General features: G+C 42.0%; 1 protein-coding gene across 1 annotated transcript in view; it reads right to left on the reverse strand.

Moving 5' to 3' along the window:
• Positions 1 to 18750, reverse strand: part of Prelid2 (PRELI domain containing 2) — a 95031-nt gene extending 76281 nt beyond the window's left edge. Inside the window, exon 1 of the mRNA XM_070035997.1 lies at positions 18585 to 18750. Coding sequence (XP_069892098.1) covers positions 18585 to 18659 — 75 coding nt within the window. The 5' untranslated portion in view covers positions 18660 to 18750. The remainder of the gene's footprint in view (positions 1 to 18584) is intronic.
• Between the last annotated feature and the right edge of the window lie 1620 nt (positions 18751 to 20370).

Genomic DNA, 20370 nt, shown 5'->3' on the forward strand with positions numbered 1-20370 from the left:
TTTGCAAAATCCAACTCTTTTGGAGTTGAATAGAAACAAACTTTCAAGTTTCCATGGAAGATGGTAAAACTAGAGGTTCGTACACACTAGCTAAATACCATGACATGAATGGTATGTATATAACTTAAAAGGAAAATGTATCCAACTGAGGGCTGCCCCCATCCCCAGTCCGCCTTCACTTCAAACTATCTGGTGCCACCTTGTGGTAATTTGAATATTCATCGTTTAATTCACAAAATTTATCGAAAGTCCCACAAGGGGTTAAGACAGGAAAGCCTGCTCAGAGATCACCACTAGGAACACCAACCTTGGAAGACAGGAGAAAGGTGGCCAGTTTTGGGTGCTGTTTTTTTTTTTTTTTCTGGTCACCTTTATAAACACACTATGGCTGTGAATTTGATCTAACCAGACCCGCTTCTGACCAATCAAAGACTTACTGAGTACCTACTGCATCCATGCAGGGTGTGTGGGGCAGAGGTTGCCACAGATGAGAGTCCTCCATCCCCTATTCACAAAATGTAAAGACATGAAGCCTTTGTGCTAAAAAGTCAATGTGAAAACTGCAGGCTAACAGGTCATGTTGGACTTCCCCAGGCACCACCCACTCTAGAGACTTCTGAAGCAAAGCAGTCAGATGACCCAGATTTCTGCTTAAAGCCCTTGTCTTTCCTGAACCTGGTTCGAGGACTCATAAACTACAGCGTGTATAAGAACATGCACATAACAGTGCATACGGGTGTGGATATATACATATATATGCGTAAATACACAAATGTATACATAGATATGCACATCCACATATCTGCAATGTATGTACGTGTATGTACATGTGCATGTATACATATGTTCAAGTGTGTGCATAACTATTATGCACATATAGACGCCAGACAGATTATAGTTTAAGGGTGAATTAAGGGATTTTTCAAAGCACACTGGACTTTATCTTCATGTTCTTTGTGAATTAACCTTCTTCACAGGAAGAGTAAACTAACTTTTTCCCCTTTCCCAAGACAGTAGTCAATCACAAATTAGTTACAAAAATCACTGTACAGGTTGTATGTATGTATCAGTCCAAGGTAAAATGTACACTGTCCTAAGGCTGCATGTATACCTGCTTTCACTTAATTTTTATTAGAAATTAAGAAAGCAAAAATAGCACAATGCCAGGGGAAGTGTACACTAAAACAAACACATAATTATGAAAATGAGGACCAACAAATTAAGGCCACCTAATAATAGGAATAATATTTAATATACTTGCAGGTGGAGCTTTATGATAATGTTGCATTTACTTTTCTTATCTGCTAAGGTGAATACGTGTAATTTAGAAAGCCGACTCTAAGGGCAAGGAGTTATTGGGCTAGGGCTATAGCTTAAGTGGTAGAGCACTTGCTTAGCAACCAAGAAGCCCTGAATTCAAACCCCAGTACCATCAAAGAGTTAGTAGAACATCAGCTGGGTGTCAATAGCTCACATCTGTAATCCAACTTAGGCATTAAAGTCTATGAGACACCATTTCCAATTAACTAGCAGAATGCCAGACTAAAAGCATAGCTAAAAGCATACCAGCCATGAGTAAGAAAGCTTAAGTAAAATGCAAGGCCCTAAATTCAAGCCCCAGCACCCACCCCCAATAAAGAGAGAGAGAAAGAGAGAGAGACAGAGACAGAGACAGAGAGAGAGAGAGAAAAAAATAATCAATTTCCCAAAAACCACAGAAGAAAATGCCTTTTGATTTTTTTGATACTAGTCTTGCGACTTGAACTTGAGGCTGCTCAAGACTAGTGCTCTAACACTTGATTGAGCCACAGCTCCAATTCTAGCTTTTTGGTAGACAGTTGGAGATATGAGTGTCATGAAATAATTTGAGGAGGCGAAGGGAAATAACAAAATGCTTAAATAAGGATACAGGCTGACCCACTGTAACAATGAGATATACAAGACACTATGTTGAAAATGAACTTTACAACTTGGCAGGGAGAGGAGTTGGGGAGGTAGGAGGGAAGGGATGGTTGAGAAAAAAACAAAGGAGGAGGTAACAATGCTCAATAGGAAACGTACTCATTACCTTACTCATGTAACTGTAACCCCTCTATACAGTATTTTTTTTGACGGTCATGGGCCTTGAATTCTGGACCTGGGCACTGTCCCTCAGCTCTTCAGCTCAAGGCTAGCGCTCTACCACTTGAGCCACAGTGCCACTTCCAGTGATTTATTGGGGTAAGAGTCTCATGGCCTTTCCTGCCCGGCTGGCTTTGAACTGCGATCCTCAGATCTCAGACTCCTGAGTAGCTAGGATTATAGGCATGAGCCACTGGCGCCCAACTTCTGTACAGTATTTTTACAATAAAAAACATATATTAGCCAGGTGCCGGTGGCTCACAACTGTAATCCTAGCTACTCAGGAGGCTGAGATCTGAGGATCGAGGTTCAAAGCCAGCCAGGCAGGAAAGTCCGTAAAACTCTTATCTCCAATAAACCACCAGAAAACCGGAAGTGGCACTGTAGCTTGGAGTGCTAGCTTTGAGCTAAAGAGCTGAGGGACAGCTCTCAGGCCCAGAGTTCAAGCCCTAGGAATGACCAAAAAAAGAAAAAGTATGTTTAAAAAAAAAATCTCATGAACTTTCTAGAAATGTTGGCCTTTTAAAGCTCCTTCCCTAAAAGGTCAGTAACCAATCAAGGAGTCACTGAATACCAACTTTCAACTAGGGTTAGCCAAGAAAGCACAGCTTGTGAGCTGACTGATGTGGCTGATAAGCTGTGGGAGGAAGTCAGGAGATTCTAAATGAAAGCCTGGCACAAAAGCGCACACATATTATTAAGGAAATCTGCTTTCCCCCAGCTGCCTCCAACCATGTATGTACAAAGCAACTGAGCTGATGAAAAGAGATCTCATGTTCAGCAACAAAAAGAAATCAGCAATACCTGGAGTTCATTTTGAGAAGCATCATTTTAAATGATCTTAAGTACGTAGTTATTGAGCCCTTGTGATCCTCTCCTAAGAATATCCTCCTTTATTTTCACTGTGCGAATGTTTAGATTGCTGTTTAATTAATCATGAGGGGTTTTTTATTATACTGTTCGAGGGGTTTTTTTTCCCTCTTCTTTCCTTTTTTCTTTGGTTTATTCCTTCTGTCACTGTCTGATTTCTGTACCCTGTCTTGCATATTTTTCTGTCTTGCATGTGTTTATCTGATGTGGGAGAAGGGGAATCAAATAACAGTGTGACAAAAGGTGAACCAATTCACCAGTGAAATCCACTAGACACTATGTTGGAAATGAACTATACAACTTTGGGGGAAAGTTAGGAGAGGGAAACCTGGGAGGAGAATGAGGAAAGGGGTGACACTGTTCAAAAGGAAATGCACTCATTACCTGAGTCATATAACTGTATCTTCTTGTACATCACCTTTGCAATAAAATTTATTTTAAAAGGAAAGAAAAAAATCACCAGAATCACCATAGGCTGCCATATCTCTTTTACAGTCTCCATAAAGTAATTTATCTCTGAAGAAGAGCAAAGTTCAAGCAAAATTCCAATGATCTGCAGGATGTGGCCAAACTAGCATGTAGTATCAGCCACACTCGGGAGATTAAGGCTGAAAGATTCTGAGTTCAAGTTCAGTCTAGATGAATTTTAAAAGAGAAGAAGAAGCCACATGCTGGTAGCTCAAGTTTGTAATCCTAGCTACTGAAGAGCCTGAGATCTGAAGATCCTACTTCAAAACCAGCCAGAGCAGGAAGGCCATGAGACTCTTATCTCCAATTAACCACCAAAAAGCTGGAAGTGAGCTCCATCTTTATGATGAAGGTTCTGGAAAAATTAGGAATCCAGGGAACATTGCTCAATACAATAAAGGTTGTATATGACAACCTACAGCCAGCATTATACTTAGTGGTGAAAAACTAAAGCCACTTCCTCTTAACTCAGGAACGTGACAAGGATGTCCACTCTCTCCACTTCTCCTCAATTTAGTATTAGAATGCCTAGCTACAGCAATAAGACAAGATGCAAACATAAAAGGGATCCAAATAGAGAAAGATGAAGTAAAACTCTCCCTCTTTGAAGATGACATGATCTTGTATTTAAAGAATCCCACAGACTCCACTCCCAAATTACTCAAGCTGATTCAAAACTTTGACAAAGAAGCAGGGTATAAAAATTCACCCTCCAAAAAAAATTAACCCACAAAAATCAATGGCTTTTCTGTATGCCAACAAAGAGGAAAGCATGGCTGAAATCAGGAAAGCAACTCCATTTGTAATGTTCCCACAGAAAAATAAAATACCTAGCAACTAACTTAGCCAAAGAAGTAAAGGATCTCTATGATGAAAAGTTTAAAAACCTGAAAAAGGAAATCAAAACAGAACTTAGAAAGTGGCAAAACCTCCCATGCTCCTGGATTGGAAGGATCAACATCATGAAAATGGCAATACTTCCCAAGGCTATCTACAAATTCAATGTGATACCTATCAATATTCCAACCTCATTCTTCAAGGAAATAGAAGAGGCAATCCAAAAATTCATATGGAATAATAAAAGACCCCGAATAGCAAAAACGATTCTTAAAAGAAAGAACAGTGCTGGAGGAATATTAATACCAAATTTCATGCTCTACTACAAAGCCATACTAATCAAAACAGCTTGGTACTGGCACAAGAACAGACCTCAGGACCAATGGAATAGAATTGAAAACCCAGAAATGAACCTACAGACCTATAGCCATCTAATCTTCGATAAGGGAGCTAAAAAAAATAGAATGGAAGAAAGACAGCCTCTTCAGTAAATGGTGCTGGCAAAATTGGTTAACTACTTGTAGAAAACTAAAGCTAGATCTTTAAATATCACCCTGCACCAGAATCAACTCCAAATGGATCAAAGACCTCAGAGTCAAAGCAGACACTCTGAAAACATTACAGATGGAATAGGAGAAACCCTAGGTCTCCTTGGCACAGGCTAAAATTTTCTTAATAGAGACCCAGAAACACAACAAATCAAAGAAAGGTTGGACAAATGGATTGCATGAAATTGCAGAGCTTCTGCTTGGCAAAGGACATAGCTAGCAAGATCAATAGAAAGCCCACGGATTGGGAGAATATCTTCACTATCCATACAACAGACAAGGGTCTCATATCCAAAACATACCTGGAACTCAAAAAATTAAATCCCCCAACAACATATCTTCAAAGAAACAACTGCCCAATAAATAAGTGGACTTAAAGAGAAACTTCTCTGAAGAGGAAAGAAGAATGGCCAATAGACACATGAAGAAATGCTCAACCTCCCTAGCCATAAAAGAAATGCAAATCAAAACAACATGGAGATTCTACCTCACCCCAGTTAGAATGGCTAAAATCAAGAACTGTAATAACAACAGATTCTGGAGGGGATGTGGACAAAAGGGAACATTACTATATTATTGGTGGGAGTGTAAACTTGTTCAACCACTTTGGAAAGCAGTATGGAGGTTCCTCAAAAGACTCCACATAGAACTCCCCTATGACCCAGCAATCCCACTTTGGGGCATTTACTCAAATGTTTACAAACAAGACCATACTAAAGCTACCAGCACAACTATGTTTATTGCAGCATTATTTACCATAGCTAAGATCTGGAACCAACCCAGATGCCCCTCACTAGATGAATGGATCAAGAAAATGTGGTATATATACACAATGGAATTCTATGCCTCTGTTAGAAAGAATGACATTGCCCCATTTGTTAGGGAATGGAAAGACTTGGAAAAAATTATATTAAGTTAAGTAAGCCAGACCCAAAGAAATATAGGTCCTATGGTTTCCCTTATTTACAATAACTAGTATATGTCTGAGACAAACAGAAACTGTCAAACAAGTTGATGTTAGGCGAAATGAACCCCAAGATAAGGATTCAAATGTTTTTTTTTCTTTCTTGTGATTGTTTCCAACATATTTATAAAATGATTTCTTTGTTGCTTTATATGTACCTCCCCCATGGTATAAGCCCTGTTTTCACTGTACTTGATGTTAATATAATTTGTGGAGGGGAAGGGAAAAAATAAATTGTTTAAATAGGGTTACAGGTGGACCCATTACAACAATGAGATGTATAAGACGTTATGTGGAAAAATGAACTTTAAAACTTTGGTGGGGGGGGTGGTATGGGGGGTTGGGGGGAGGAGGGTGGACAAGGGAAGGGATGGTATGGAGAAACAAAGGAGGAGACAACAATGCTTGATAAGAAATGTACTCACTATCTTGCCCATGTAATTGTAAACCCCCTGTATGGTATTTTCACAATAAAAAAAAAAAAAAAAAGCTGGAAGTGTAGCTCTGGCTGAATTAATAGGACACTAGTCTTGAGCACAAAAGTTCAAGGACAGCACCAGACCCTGAATTCAAGCCCCAGGACTAGCACGAAAATACATACATACATACATACATACATACATACATACATACATACATACACCCACAACCTTCAACCAATGAAGAACTAAACATAAATGTATTTAAGTCCATGGACTTTTTTAATGGCTGCTCTAATTGGTCATTCGTAACAGCAGAATAATAAGCAGAAGGAACAGAGGATGGGAAGCTGACCCACAGACCCTGATGCTGGTATTTGTATAGCCAGGCAGCAAATCTCAATGATCCTTCAAGATCCTTCCTCTCAGGACAAACTATGATTTTATACAAGGTAGACCAACACACTTCCTTTCAGAAGTCTTCCAAAAAACAAAAAGGTATTTTTAAAGGATAGTTTATAATTCTATAACAGAGGACAATTCTCTTTTTTTCAGATTTGTGCAGATAAACCCAGATCTTTTAAAGATATAATCTAAATCTACAAGATAACTGATTAGCATTCTTCCAAGGCACCATGGAAGCCCAGGGCCAATGGCTCAGGCATGTCACTCTTAGCTACTCCAGAAGCCCAGAGCTGAGGATCTCAGTTCAATGCCAGCCTAGGCAGAAAAATACATGAGGTTCCATCTCCAATTAACCAGCAAAATGCTGGACCAGCGGTGTGGCTGCCAGCCATCAGCACAAAATCTAAGCAAGAACGCAAGGCTGAGTTCAAGCTCAGGTACCAGAACAACAAAAATAATATATGAAATAAAAAAGGAAAAGCACCATGCTTCAGAATGATAAAGGAAAACTGAGAACTGTCCACGTTCAGGGCCACTGGAGGCATGATAATGAGATGCAATGTAGGATCCAGTAATGGACACTACACAAGAAAAAGGGATGTTTAAGCAGGCAGGTGGCTCAAGTTTGTAATTCTTGCTGCTTTGAAGGTGAAGATGAGGGTGGGGGGTAGCTCAAGGCCAACCTGGCCATAGAAGTTTAAAAATCCTCTACCAATGGTTGATTGCAAGTGGCATATACCTATCATCCCAATGACATGGGGAAGCACAAATAGGAGGATCACAGTCCAGGTTGTCCCAGGCACAACTCCACACCTTATTTCAAATGAACTGATAAAATGGCTTAAGTGGCCAACTGTCTGCTCAGCAAGCTTGAGATTCTGAGTCAACCCTTAGTACTGCCAAAGAGAAAGGATATTAATAGACAATTAGTAAAATTTCAACAAAGTTCCTACATTAATACGTTGTATTAACATTAACTTCCATGTTCTGAGTGCAGTTCTGTGTATATGTAACATGTGCAAAGCCCTCGGATCAATCCCTAGCCCTGAATAAATAAGATAAAAATTATACTATGATTTGGGGAAGCTAAGAAAGGGAATGTTTTGCAATGTGTTGAGTCAAAATATATCTAAATAAGTTTAAAAGTACAACCAATTTATATACACAGAATGATGCAGAATCTAAGAGACCTGAGCTTAAAGTCCATCTGTGAAGTATGGGCAAATTACTCTGATGAGCTTGTTTCTTTTGCAGTAAAACAAAAATAAATCCCTGTGTCAAACAGCTGTTATGGAAATTAAAGTAAATAATCCCAAACACCATGAAAACGCTCTAAGTGAATGGCAGCTGCCTGTAGTTCTAAAAAATGAATCAGGGCTGGGAGGCAGGACTCAAGCAGTAGAGAGCCTGCTTAGCAAGCACAGGGCTGTGAGTTCCACTAAGCCCCAGTACCACAAAAAAAAAAAAAAAAAGAAAGACCAAACAACAGAACACCCAAATTCATCCAAGAAAGAGTACTTTCCCTCAAATCCCCCATAGAGCCAAAGACATTAATTGTTGGGGACTTTAACACACCACTATCCCCACTAGGTAGATCAACTCGGCAAAAACTCAACAGAGAAACCACAGATCTAAATAACTGCATACATCAATTAAATTTAACAGAAATCTACCGAATATTTCACCCAGCAGCATCAGAACACACGTTTCTCTCAGCAGCACATGGAACATTTTCAAAAACAGACCACATTTTAGGTCACAAAGCAAACTTGTCCAAATTCAGAAACATTGAAGTTATGCCCTGTATTCTGAGACCACAAGGGAATAAAATTAGAACTCAACACAAAAGCCACCAAAGAATGCCCTGTAACCCATGGAGACTGAACAACACACTGTTAAATCACCAGTGGGTCATGGAAGAGATTAGAAAGGAAATTTAAATGTTCATGATATTCAACAAAAATGAACACGCAAATTACAAGCTCCCCTGGGACACAGCAAAGGCAGTACTCAGAGGCAAGTTTATAGCTCTGAGTTCCTACATCAACAAATTGGAGAGATCTGAAACCAAAAATTTAATGAGACATATGGCCCTCCTTTACAAACAACAGCCAGCTAAACCCCAATCCTGTAGACAGAAAGAAATAATTAAAATTAAATCAGAATAAACGAATTCGAATTTTTTTAAAAACCATAGAAATAATCAATAAAACAAAGGGTAGGTTCTTTGAAAAAAAATAACAAAATTGAAAGATCCTTAGCAAATCTTATCAGAAAAAGAAGAGAACACACCCAAATAAACAAACTCGAGATGAGAATGGAAACATCACCACAGAAACAACCAATATTCAGAACATTATAAGGGAATACTTCTCAAACCTTTATGCTAATAAGTTTGAGGACTTGGAAGAAACGGATGATTTCCTAGCAAATATCAACATGCCAAAACTAAACCAAGATGAGCTAAACCATCTTAACAGGCCCATATCAAGCATTGAAATAGAAACACCAAGAAGAGACCTCCCATCTGAGAAAAGCTCAGGACCAGATGGATTTACACTGGAATTCTAGAAGGCCTTCAAAGCAGAACTTACACCAATACTCCTTCAAATCTTCAATGAAATTGAAGGAGAAAGTTCACTACCAAACTCTTTCTATGAAGCCATCACAACCCTCATCACAAAACCAGGCAGGGACTCATCAAAGAAAGAGAATTATAGGCCTATTTCTTTGATGATCATAGATGTAAAACTTCTCAACCAAATGTTGGCCAATCGACTTCAACAATTCATCCAAAAAATCATACACCACGATCAAAAAGGATTCATTTCAGGCATGCAAAGCTGGTTCAATATATGCAAATCAATTAATATAATTCATCACATCAACAAGAGCAAGGATAAGAACCACATGGTTATCTCCATAGATGCAGAAAAAGAATTTGACAAGATCCAACACCTCTTTATGATGAAGGCTCTGGAAAAACTAGGAATCCATGGAACATTCCTCAATACAATATAGGCTGTATATGACAAACCTACAGCCAGCATTATACTTAATGGTGAAAAACTAAAGCCATTTCCTCTTAACCCAGGAACGAGACAAGGATGTCCACTCTCTCTACTTCTCTTCAATCTAGTATTAGAATGCCTAGCTACAGCAATAAGACAAAATGAAAACATAAAGGGGATCCAAATAGGGAAAGATGAAGTAAAACTCTCCCTCTTCGCAGATGACATGATCTTGTATTTAAAGAATCCCACCGACTCCACTCCCAAATAACTCAAGCTGATTCAAAACTTTGGCAAAGTAGCAGGGTATAAAATTAACCCTCAAAAATCAATGGCTTGTCTGTATGGCAACAGTGAGAAGAGCGGGGCTGAAATCAGGAAAGCAACTCCATTTGTAATGTTCCCACAGAAAAATAAAATACCTAAGAATTAACTTAATCAAAGAAGTGGAGGACCTTTATGATGAAAACTTTCAATACCTGAAAAAGGAATTCAAAACAGAACTTAGAAAGTGGGAGAAAATAAAAACAACTCTCATGCTCCTGGATTGGAAAGATCAACATCGTGAAAATGGCAATACTTCCCAAGGCTATCTACAAATTCAATATGATACCTACCAATATTCCAACCTCATTCTTCAAGGAAATAGAAGAGGCAATCCAAAAATTCATATGGAACAATAAAAGACCCCGAATAGCAAAAACGATCCTTAACAGAAAGAACAGTGCAGGAAGAATATCAATATCAAATCACAAACTGTACTACAAAGCCATAGTAATCAAAACAGCTTGGTACTGGCACAAGAAGAGACCTAGGACCAAAGGAATAGAATTGAAAACCCAGAAATGAACCCACAGACCTATAGCCACCTAATCTTTCAGAAGGGAGCTAAAAAATTAGACTGGAAGAAAGACAGCTTCTTCAGTAAATGGTGCTGACAAAATTGGCTAATCACTTGTAGAAAACTAAAGCTAGATTCTTATATATCACCCTGCACCAGAATCAACTCCAAATGGATCAAAGACCTTGGAGTCAAAGCAGACACCCTGAAAACATTACAGGATGGAATAGAAGAAACCCTAGGTCTCCTTGGCGCAGGCCATAATTTTCTTAATAGAGACCCAGAAACACAACAAATCAAAGAAAGGTTGGACAAATGGGATTGCATGAAGTTGCAGAGCTTCTGCATACAAAGGACATAGCTAGCAAGATTAATAGAAAGCCCACAGACTGGGAGAAGATCTTCACTAGCATACAATGGACAAGGGTCTCATATCTAAAATATACCTGGAACTCAAAAAATTAAATCTCTCAACAACAAATCCTCAAAGAAACAACAGTCCAATTATAAGTGGACTAAAGACTTAAAGAGAAACTTCTCTGAAGAGGAAATAAGAATGGCCAATAGACACATGAAGAAATGCTCAACCTCTCTAACCATAAAAGAAACTCAAATCAGGGGGAGATGGGAATGGATAGGAAGGGGAAACAAAGGAGGAGGCAACAATGCTGGATAAGAAATGTACTCATGGGCTGGGAAGGTAGCTCAGTGGTAGAGTGCTTGCCTTGCATGCATGAGGCCCTGGGTTCGATTCCTCAGCACCACTTAAGCAGAAAAAGCTGGAAGTGGCGCTGTAGCTCAAGTGGTAGAGTGCTAGCCTTGAGCTGAAGAGCTGAGGGACAGCGCCCAGGCCCAGAGTTCAGGCCCCACAACTGGCCAAAAAAAAAAAAGAGAGAGAGAGAAAGAAAGAAAAAGAAAGAAAGAAATGTACTCATTACTTTGCTCATGTAATTGTAACTCCTCTGTACAGTATTTTCACAATAATAAAAAAAAAAAAGAAATGTACTCATTACCTTGCTCATGTGATTGTAATCCTTCTGTCCATACAGTATTTTCACAAAACTTATTTAAAAATTTAAAAAAAGAATGAGACAGTGGCTGGCTGTGGTGGCTCATGCTTTGCAATTCTACTACTCCAGAGGTAGAGATCAAGAGGATCCAAGTCCAAGGCCATGATTAAGCAGAACATAAGACCCTACCTAAAAAATAAATCAAAATGGGTGACACTGACCAAGGAGCATTGTACTCACAATCTGACATGTCATTGTAACTCCTTAATAAGGTTTTAAAAGAGAGTAAATGAATAAAGCAAAAAGAACTGGGTATAACTCAAATGGTAGAACATCTACCTATCTAGCAAAGAGAGAAGTCCCTGAACTCACACCCTACCTCCACCAGAAAAAAAAAAGAAAAGAAAAGAAAAGAAAAGAAAAAATCAATACTGCTAAAAACTTAAAGAAAATCAGCATTGGCTTTTATTGTGCAATCAACTTCAGTATGGATTAGATAAGCTGACACTAGAAAAGCTGCTAACTACACTTTAAAATTATTTAAATTGCATTTTAAAAATAATTTCATACAAAAGTATGCCACTGTTCATGATTAACCCCTCCGTAGTATTCCAAGTTAATAGATATTCCTCCAGACTACCTCCCTCAGCTTTTTATTTTCAAGTTCATGGAGTAAACACAATGAATTCTTTTTACCATTATTCAACAAGCACTTTAAAAGCACCTATGTTCCTCTCAACCCCATCGGAGCAATGTGGCTCATGTGGTAGAGGGACCGCCTAGCAAGCATGTATGCTCTCAGCCCAAACCCCAGTGCTGCCCCCTCCAAAAAGCATGTACTGGGTCCCAACACAAACATGAATAATACATTATCCAATTTCATTTCCCTAATAACTCCAGAATAGATACATTATATAATCATCACTATCATTTTTATTTTGCAGCTGAGGAAACTGAGGCATACACGGTGGGGGGAGCGGGGGGCACAGAACAAGCTTCTCTGTGCATTCCTGGCTGTCAGCACTCCAGCCTGATGTCAGAGCCCTGCTCTCACCTACGACATCTTCCTCCTCACTGCGTCTCACCTAGAACTGAGGAGGGGATGATAAATGTGAAGATGAGCATATTCTGCAAACAACTATTACAGTGCACTGGGTTGAAGTCTTCTCAAACCATTTACTTGGGAAATGCAGGCAGGCCCTAAATGTTTCTGGAGGCTGGGAAAGATGTTCACATGTGTAACTAAGTGTCAGATTTGCAAGAGAGAGAAGATCAGATCCAAAATGGAAAGATTATTAATTACCCAATCAACTTTCTACTCTAAATGGAAATAGCCATTCATAAATCCCCTTTATGAGCTTAAGGGTAAACATTCAAGTCATTTCACTCGGAGCATCAGGCGCCCTGCTAGCATAAATAACGCCTGGGGTCATGGACAGAAGCAAAGAAATTATTTTAATCTGTCTATTTTATTACAGTATTCAAAGTAAGGACATGTTTCTGAGCCTTACACTAAAGTTGGTGGAATTTATTTTGTGTGCCTGTGTGTGTGTATGTGTGTGTGTGAGAGAGAGAGAGACAGAGAGACAGAGATAGAGAGAGACAGACAGACAGAGACAGAGACAGAGAAAGAGCTTTACTCCTTCCCAGTGACTCTTTCCTCACAGCATATAAGGAAGGTCAACCTGAGCAACTTCCCTCCCATCCTTCATATAAATAGGTGCAAGAAAATCTGATCAAAGTAGTGCTTCACTTGGGTCCGTTTAAGTACTTAAAATTGCAGGTAGATGAAATGTAAGAAGTCTCTTGGTACCTGACTCAGAAAGGGCAAGGCCATTAGAAAGGACACGTGAAGCCAGGGGGCAGTGGCTCCCACTTGCAATCCTAGCTACTCAAAGCCAGCCTGGACAGGAAAGTCTGAAAGACTCTAATCTCCATTTAACACCAAAAAGCTGAAAGCAGAGCTATGGCTCAAGTGGTAGTGCACTAGTATTGAACAGAAAAGCTAAGAGAAAGATCCCAAGTCCTGAATTCAAGCTGTAGTACATATACACAACACACACAGACACACACACACACACACAGAGCCCACAGGGCATTCAGGAAAGTCAGGACTTCTATTCTGCTGAGTTTATCTGCTGAGTTTATCCATCCAACTTAATGTTCTCTTTGTAGATGGTTTTAAGTCTGTAAGCTGTAAGTGATGAGCAGGTAAAATAAGACTCAGTCAAAGAAAGAGACCAAAACACATTGACAAGTGCATTGATTTGTATAGTTTAGCATCTAATGAATAAACCATTTTGGGTTTCACAAGTGTTTTTCCATAAAGACCTAATGGAGAAACACTGTGTTTCACCGACAAAGAATATTGTGCTATTTGTTTTCAAGGTGCCTCTTATCTTGGGAAGCATGGAGCTAATATTTTGACTATGATGTCCAACAGACAGGTGTAAGAAGAGCAAACATTCTTCTGGTTTTAAAAATAGTAGTGCATTATAACTTGGAAGGCAAGTCCTAACATACCAAAAGCCACAGATCAGAACATTCTATTTAAAATAGAACTTCCTCAGTTCTAAAGCAACTTCAAACACACCATTGTGAAAAACCAGATTAAATGTTTCCCAGAGATCCTTGCATGATTGTCCTTGCTGCCCAATGTTCCCCTCAAAAAAAAAAAAATCACAGACTACAAAAGAAATATAAAAGCATATTTTTCAAAAAAGGTAATTCTTACTACCTCAGGCTTACAAAAGAAAAAAGAAAAAGTATGTGCTTGTGAAACTGTTACATTTTTGATCCTCACAACAGCCCTAAAAGGTAGGTGGGATGAATGACATAACGACTACAAATTGAAAAACAGGGGCCCTTTTTTACAGTTGCTCAGGTTGTTAACCATACAAAAGACCCTGGCCAGCCAGGCTCATGGGTGGTACCACTTAAAGGAAGAACCAGAACCAGTGTGTGTGGTGTGTGTGTGTGTGTGTGTGTGTGTGTGTGTGTGTGTGTGTGTGTGTGTGTGTGTGTGTGTGTGTGTGTGTGTGTGTGTGTGTGTGTGTGTGTGTGTGTGTGTGTGTGTGTGTGTGTGTGTGTGTGCGCCTGCCTCTGTGTGTGTGTGTGTGTGTGTGTGTGTGTGTACATGTGTGTGCGCCTGCCTGTTAACAGTCCTGAGCCTTGAACTCAGGGCCTGGGTTCTATCCGTTAGCTTTTTACTCAAAGCTGGTGCTCTACCACTTGAGCTACAGCTCCACTTCTGGCTTTTTTGGTGGTTAATGGAGAAATGAGTCACACAAACTTTCCTGGCCAACATGGCTTTGAATCTCAATCCTCAGATCTCAGCCTCCTGAGTTGCTAGGATTCCAGCCTCTGTTTCTGTACATTTCAGGCACTTTGCTAGAATTGCACCAGATCCTAACACAATGGAGCTACAAAGAAACTTCAGTTTCACCACATGGCACACAAAACCCAACCTTGTGAGCTCACTCAACCCACTGAATTGTGAGAATTAAAAGTCTGCCACTGACTAAGCCACTATGTTTTGGAATGAGCTGCTCCACCAAAATGGAAAAAGGAAGCATTGAAGGTGCCCAGGCTCACACATTCTAAGCTGGACATCTATCTCGGGCATGGGACATTGAGACTGGAGAAAGTGGCTGAGCCACCGTCCTCACACACAATTCATCATGTTACCCATTATACACAAGGCAGGACAGTGTAGGGTGCTGGTGAGGGTATGGGCCTTGGAGTCCCCTGTATTGAAGCCCTGGTTCTCCTACTCGGCAGGCTGGCAGAAGTTGAGAAACTTGTGAAAACTCAGAACCTCAATGTCTCCATACCGTGAAAGAAAGGCAGCCATAATGACTTAGAAGGCAGCTGGACAGAGGAAAATAATATTGTATGGAATGCTGGGTACTGTGGCTCCTGCCTGTAATCCAGCTACTCAGGGGACAGAAGCTGGAGAATTATGTGTTCAAGGCCAGACTGAACAAAATTAGCAAGTCCTAGGTCAAATATCAAAATATGGAGCTGGCATTGTGTCTCACATCTGTAATCCTACTCGGGAGGCTGAGGCTTGGAGGATCAAGTTTTGATGCTAGCCAGAGAAGAAAGTCTCAACATTCTATCTTTAAAATAACTAGCAAAAAGTAGGGCTGGAGACATGGCTCCAGTAATAAAGTGCCAGCCAATCAAGCAAGCTGAGCAAGTTTGAGGCTTTGAGATCAAACTCTAGTAAGGGCAAATAATGATAATCAGTGATAATGTTGAAAATAATAATTATACAAACAAAAAGGCTAAGCACGTGTCTTAAATGGCAGAGATCCTTCAAGCAAGCACAAGCCCCTGAGATCAATCCCTGGTATCCCAAGACAATATTATGTGGAGAGCACAAGTATGTACACCCATACACACCCATACACATTCACACACACACACACACACACACACACACACACACACACACACACACAGAGGCTGACCTAGAAAACTCCTATGCATGCATGGTAATCTCCCACTGCTGTGGGAAAGTCTCCCTAAGGACCATTCTCTGGGATTTCAGCAAGCCTCCCTCCACCCCTGGGTCACTGTACCATATCACATATGCACATGCTGTGGAAGCTATGTGTTCATTTCTTTATTAATGATGTATTCATGAATTAATAACTTATTAATGCCTGTCTCACCCACAGAGACCATCAACTCCACTAGAAGAGGCTTGGCTGTGCCCTCCTGTGTTCTCTTGGCACCTAGTGCAGAGCCTTGGCACACCGAAGACAATAATCTAGTTCCTTGAAGACCGGCAGAAAAACCTTTCACTGAAGATGGCAGGTGTCCCGAGGTCTACTCCTGAGTGTATGGTACTGTGTGAACACTTCCACAGAACTGAGAGAAGCCTAGTGTCTAATGCAGGAGCAAGACAGACACAGAAGTAAAACTTCTGGTCCTTCAGATGATCAGTGAGGCCTGGACAAATGTCCCTCAAGTTTGGGACAAAGTAGGCGATGACCCCATCATGATGATACTCCAGAGCAGTTTTCCAAAGAAGCAGAGGTATCATCATTCTGGTGTTACCTGAAGGCTGGCTCTTGGGTGGCACCAGGTCTGCATGGATCCTTAAAGAGGCCAGGCCTTGTAGGAAGACACTTAGGTCACCGTGGGTATGCCCTTGAAAGGTACTGTGGGACTTCAGCCTACTCCTCACTCTCTTTTTTTCTTCCTGACTGAGATTACACTCCACCATGGGCTCCTGCCACTATGGGTAGCTTCACCCCAACCAACTGATCAGGGACTGGCCCTTCACGGTGGGTCCAAAGAAACCTTTTCCTTTACAAATTAATTGTCTCCAGTATTTCCTTATTATAATGGAAAATTGACTAGCACAAGTGGCACATTCCAATGTACTGGTCTGGACAAAAAGTGGGGTGCAAGCTATTCTGTTCTGAACCCAGAAATTTAGCCCAAGAAAAAATGCTTCATGCTTTTCTTCAACTTTTCTGACTGCCTTCCTAGTAGGTGTGAGGCACCATCTTTGATACCAGAGCTCAAGAACAATTATCAGGGTGGAACTCTCTTTAAAGTGGCCTTCTCTAGCATCACCTTACTCTCCCCTGGGTGACCAAGAACCCAGACTGTCCACCTTTTGTAATGAGTGGGAAGCCTAATTATCTCCCCAGCATCTCCCTGAATCCAAGTGGCATGTAAATTCTATTCTCCAGTGACTGCTGTCCAAGGCAAATTAGATCTTTGCCAATTTTGCTTAAGAATATGAAAACTGCTGGGCTCTGGTAGCTCATGCCTATAAGCCTGGCTGCTCAAGAGACTATCTTAGGATTGCAGTTCAAAGACACCCAGAGCAGAAAAGCCTGTGAAATTTTTATTTCCACTTAACCAGCAAAAAGCTGAAGTAAAGCTGTGGTTCAAATAGTAGAGCCCCAACCTTGAGCATGAGGCCCTGAGTTTTAAGTTCCAGTACCAGCATATGTGAACACATACACAACAGAATGTGAAAGCTAATCGGGACTTAAAAGACTTCTGGTACAACCTCCTCCTCCTCTTTTTTTTTTTTTTTTTTTTTTTTTTGGTTTTTTTTGTTTGTTTGTTTTTTGTTCAGGACTCAGGGGTCAAACCCAGGGTCTTGAACTAGGCTAGACAATCACTCTACCACTTGAACCACACCTCTAACCCTTCTGGTTTGGGTTTTTGAGAAGAGGGCTCACGTATGCAGCCCAAGCTGGCCTCAAACTCTGAGAATTGTCCCAAGTAGTTGGGATGACAGGTGTGTACCAACACTCCCCTCCACACTCTCATTTTATAGATTAAATGCTAAATCTGAGTGAGAAGACCCTTGGCCAGTATCATCCGGACAGATAAGTAGAGAACCAGACTACAAGCGATTGGCCATACAGAATACTAAAGGTTTTTCAAAACATTTTCCCCATGCTTCCAGAAGCATGAAGCGCCCCATCCCCAGAGGATAAATAAAAGGACCACTGAGCACGGTGCGAGGGTTCACAGTGGCAGTACCACAAACGACACCCACAGTAGGTGGAACCCTTACTCCTGTGCATCATCTGGTGCGCTGATACTATTATTTTCCTCGTGTTACAGACAGACCAATTGAAGACCCAGGGGCCCTAAATCCCACGGCGCGCTTCAAGAATCAGACAGCGCTCGGCCCAGGAAAGCAGGAGTAAGGCTTCACCCGCCCACCGGTCGGTCCACGCCGCAGCTGCCCCGCCAGGCTCAGCCCGGCCGAGCCCCTCTCCCTGGCGGCTGCGTCCTGGGCAGGGTGTGAACGTGACGCAAAGCACTCCGCCGGCGCCCGCACCCCGGGGCGCAGATTCTGGGGATCTCTCCCTTCCCCCACCCACACACACCCCACGCCACCCTCCATCCCTCCCCAGCGAATCGACCCGGCGCCGCAGAGGGGAGGAGCGGGGAATGGTCGGCCGGGGGTCGGGGACCGCAGCCGGGACGCTGGGGCGCGCGGGGCGGGGGCGCTGGGGCGCGGGGCGGGGGCGCTGGGGCGCGCGGGGCGCACGCTGGGGCGCACGCCGGGGCGCACTCCGGGCCGGGCCGCGGAGGGGACGGCTACCTTGCGGAGGAAGCTGGCGACCACCTGCTCGAAGGGGTACTGGTACACCTGGCGCACGTCCACGGTGACCCCCATTCCGGCCGGCCACGCCTCCGGCGGCGCAGGCCCGCGGCTCGGGCGGCCCGGGAGCGGGGCGTGGACTTGCCTGTGGCCTCCTTCAAACTCGGCGAACTTTATTGTCCACTGGCGCGAGCAGATGGCTGCTCACGCCCAGCCTCGTCCGCCCCGGTCCCCGCCCCGGCCACGCCTCCGCTTCCCCGCCCACGAGCCAGGCCGGGCCCCACACCCAGCCTTGAACTTCCTGGCGTCCTGTCCGTTCTCTGGAGTCTCAGATTAAACCTAAACCGCCGAGAAGAAACTGTTCATTAGTAACAAATCCCGGGTCCCCGGGCCCGTCGGTCTTAGTCGTGGGTCCACCGCGCCACCGGCGGACTCTGGTCCGGGAAATAACCCTAGAAATAACCAACTTTCCTAGAAAGTTGGTTTTGCTCGTTGGAGGTTAAACACCGCGGAGCCACGAACAAAGGATTGTATCTTTCCTGTTGTTCTTTTTAATGTACTTATAATGTACTCTGTGAGTTGGTTGTTGTTGTTTCTTTGTATGTTCTTCCCCCACGGTACCACCTCTGCTGTCGCTGTCTTTGATTCTGGTGCCCTGCATCTTGTATATACATTTTTCCAATTTGGGGAGGGGAAGGGAAATAACAAAATGCTGAAACAAGGATACAGGTTGACCTATTGTACAACGAGATGTACAAGACACTATGTTGAAAACGAACTTTACAGCTTGGGGGGAGGGGTCGGGGAAGGAGGAGGTGGGGAGGAAAGGGATGATAAGGGAAAAACAAAGGAGGGGGTAACAATGCTCGATAGGAAATGTACTCATTACCTTACTCATGTAACTGTAACCCTCCGTACAGTATCCTTACAATAAATATATTTATTTATTTATTTATTTAAAAAGATACAAAGAGGGTTCAGCAGTAGAGTGCTTGCCTCGCATGCATGAGACCCTGGGCTCAAATCCTCAGTACCACATAGACAGAAAAAGCCGGAAGTGGTGCTGTGGCTCAAGTGCTGGAGTGCTAGCCTTGAATGAAAAAGCTCAGGGACAGTGCCTAGGCCCTGAGTTCAAGCCCCAGCCCTGGCACAAATGGGGTGGGAGGGGGGATGGAGGAAGGTCAGGGAGGGGGATAGAAATCTCCACTCTAATGTTTCCTTTCCTAGCTTTATTCTCAGGCAATTACCATTTTCACTGAAAATGTCAGAAACATATTGAACATACTGGTCCAGTCACTCAGTAGTGTCTCCTGTTCTCTGTGGGTGACGTGTTAACATTTAGTCCTAGGTTTATCACTCCACTTGTTCTCTGAATCCAAGGGAGGACTGACAGATGCTTAACAAGCAGCTCTCCTTTAGACAACCAAAACATAAGCTTGATTTCTAAGGTTTGCGAATTACTGAGATGTAATACTGCTATCATGTTTAAAGCTGCCAACTTGAAGTCACTATAGTTAGGAACAATGATAATACATCCACCATCCACATATGATAGACATAAAGAACCACCAGAAAAAATGGAAACAAGGTTTTTTTCTTTGTTAATGTTTTTGTTTTCTTTTCTGTCTAGTTTGTTCATTTGTCTGTTGGGGGTGTGGGACACAGAAATAAAGGGACATTAGACACTGTGGGTGGGGACCAGAGGGAAAACTTGGGGGAGAGTGAGAGAAGGGTGACATTGTCCAAAAAGAAATATATTCATGGGGCTGGGAAGGTGGCTCAGTGG

Source organism: Dipodomys merriami, unplaced genomic scaffold (assembly GCF_024711535.1).
Source record: "Dipodomys merriami isolate MVZ:Mamm:240054 unplaced genomic scaffold, mDipMer1.0.p SCAF_27, whole genome shotgun sequence".
In the NCBI taxonomy this organism is placed as follows: domain Eukaryota; kingdom Metazoa; phylum Chordata; class Mammalia; order Rodentia; family Heteromyidae; genus Dipodomys; species Dipodomys merriami.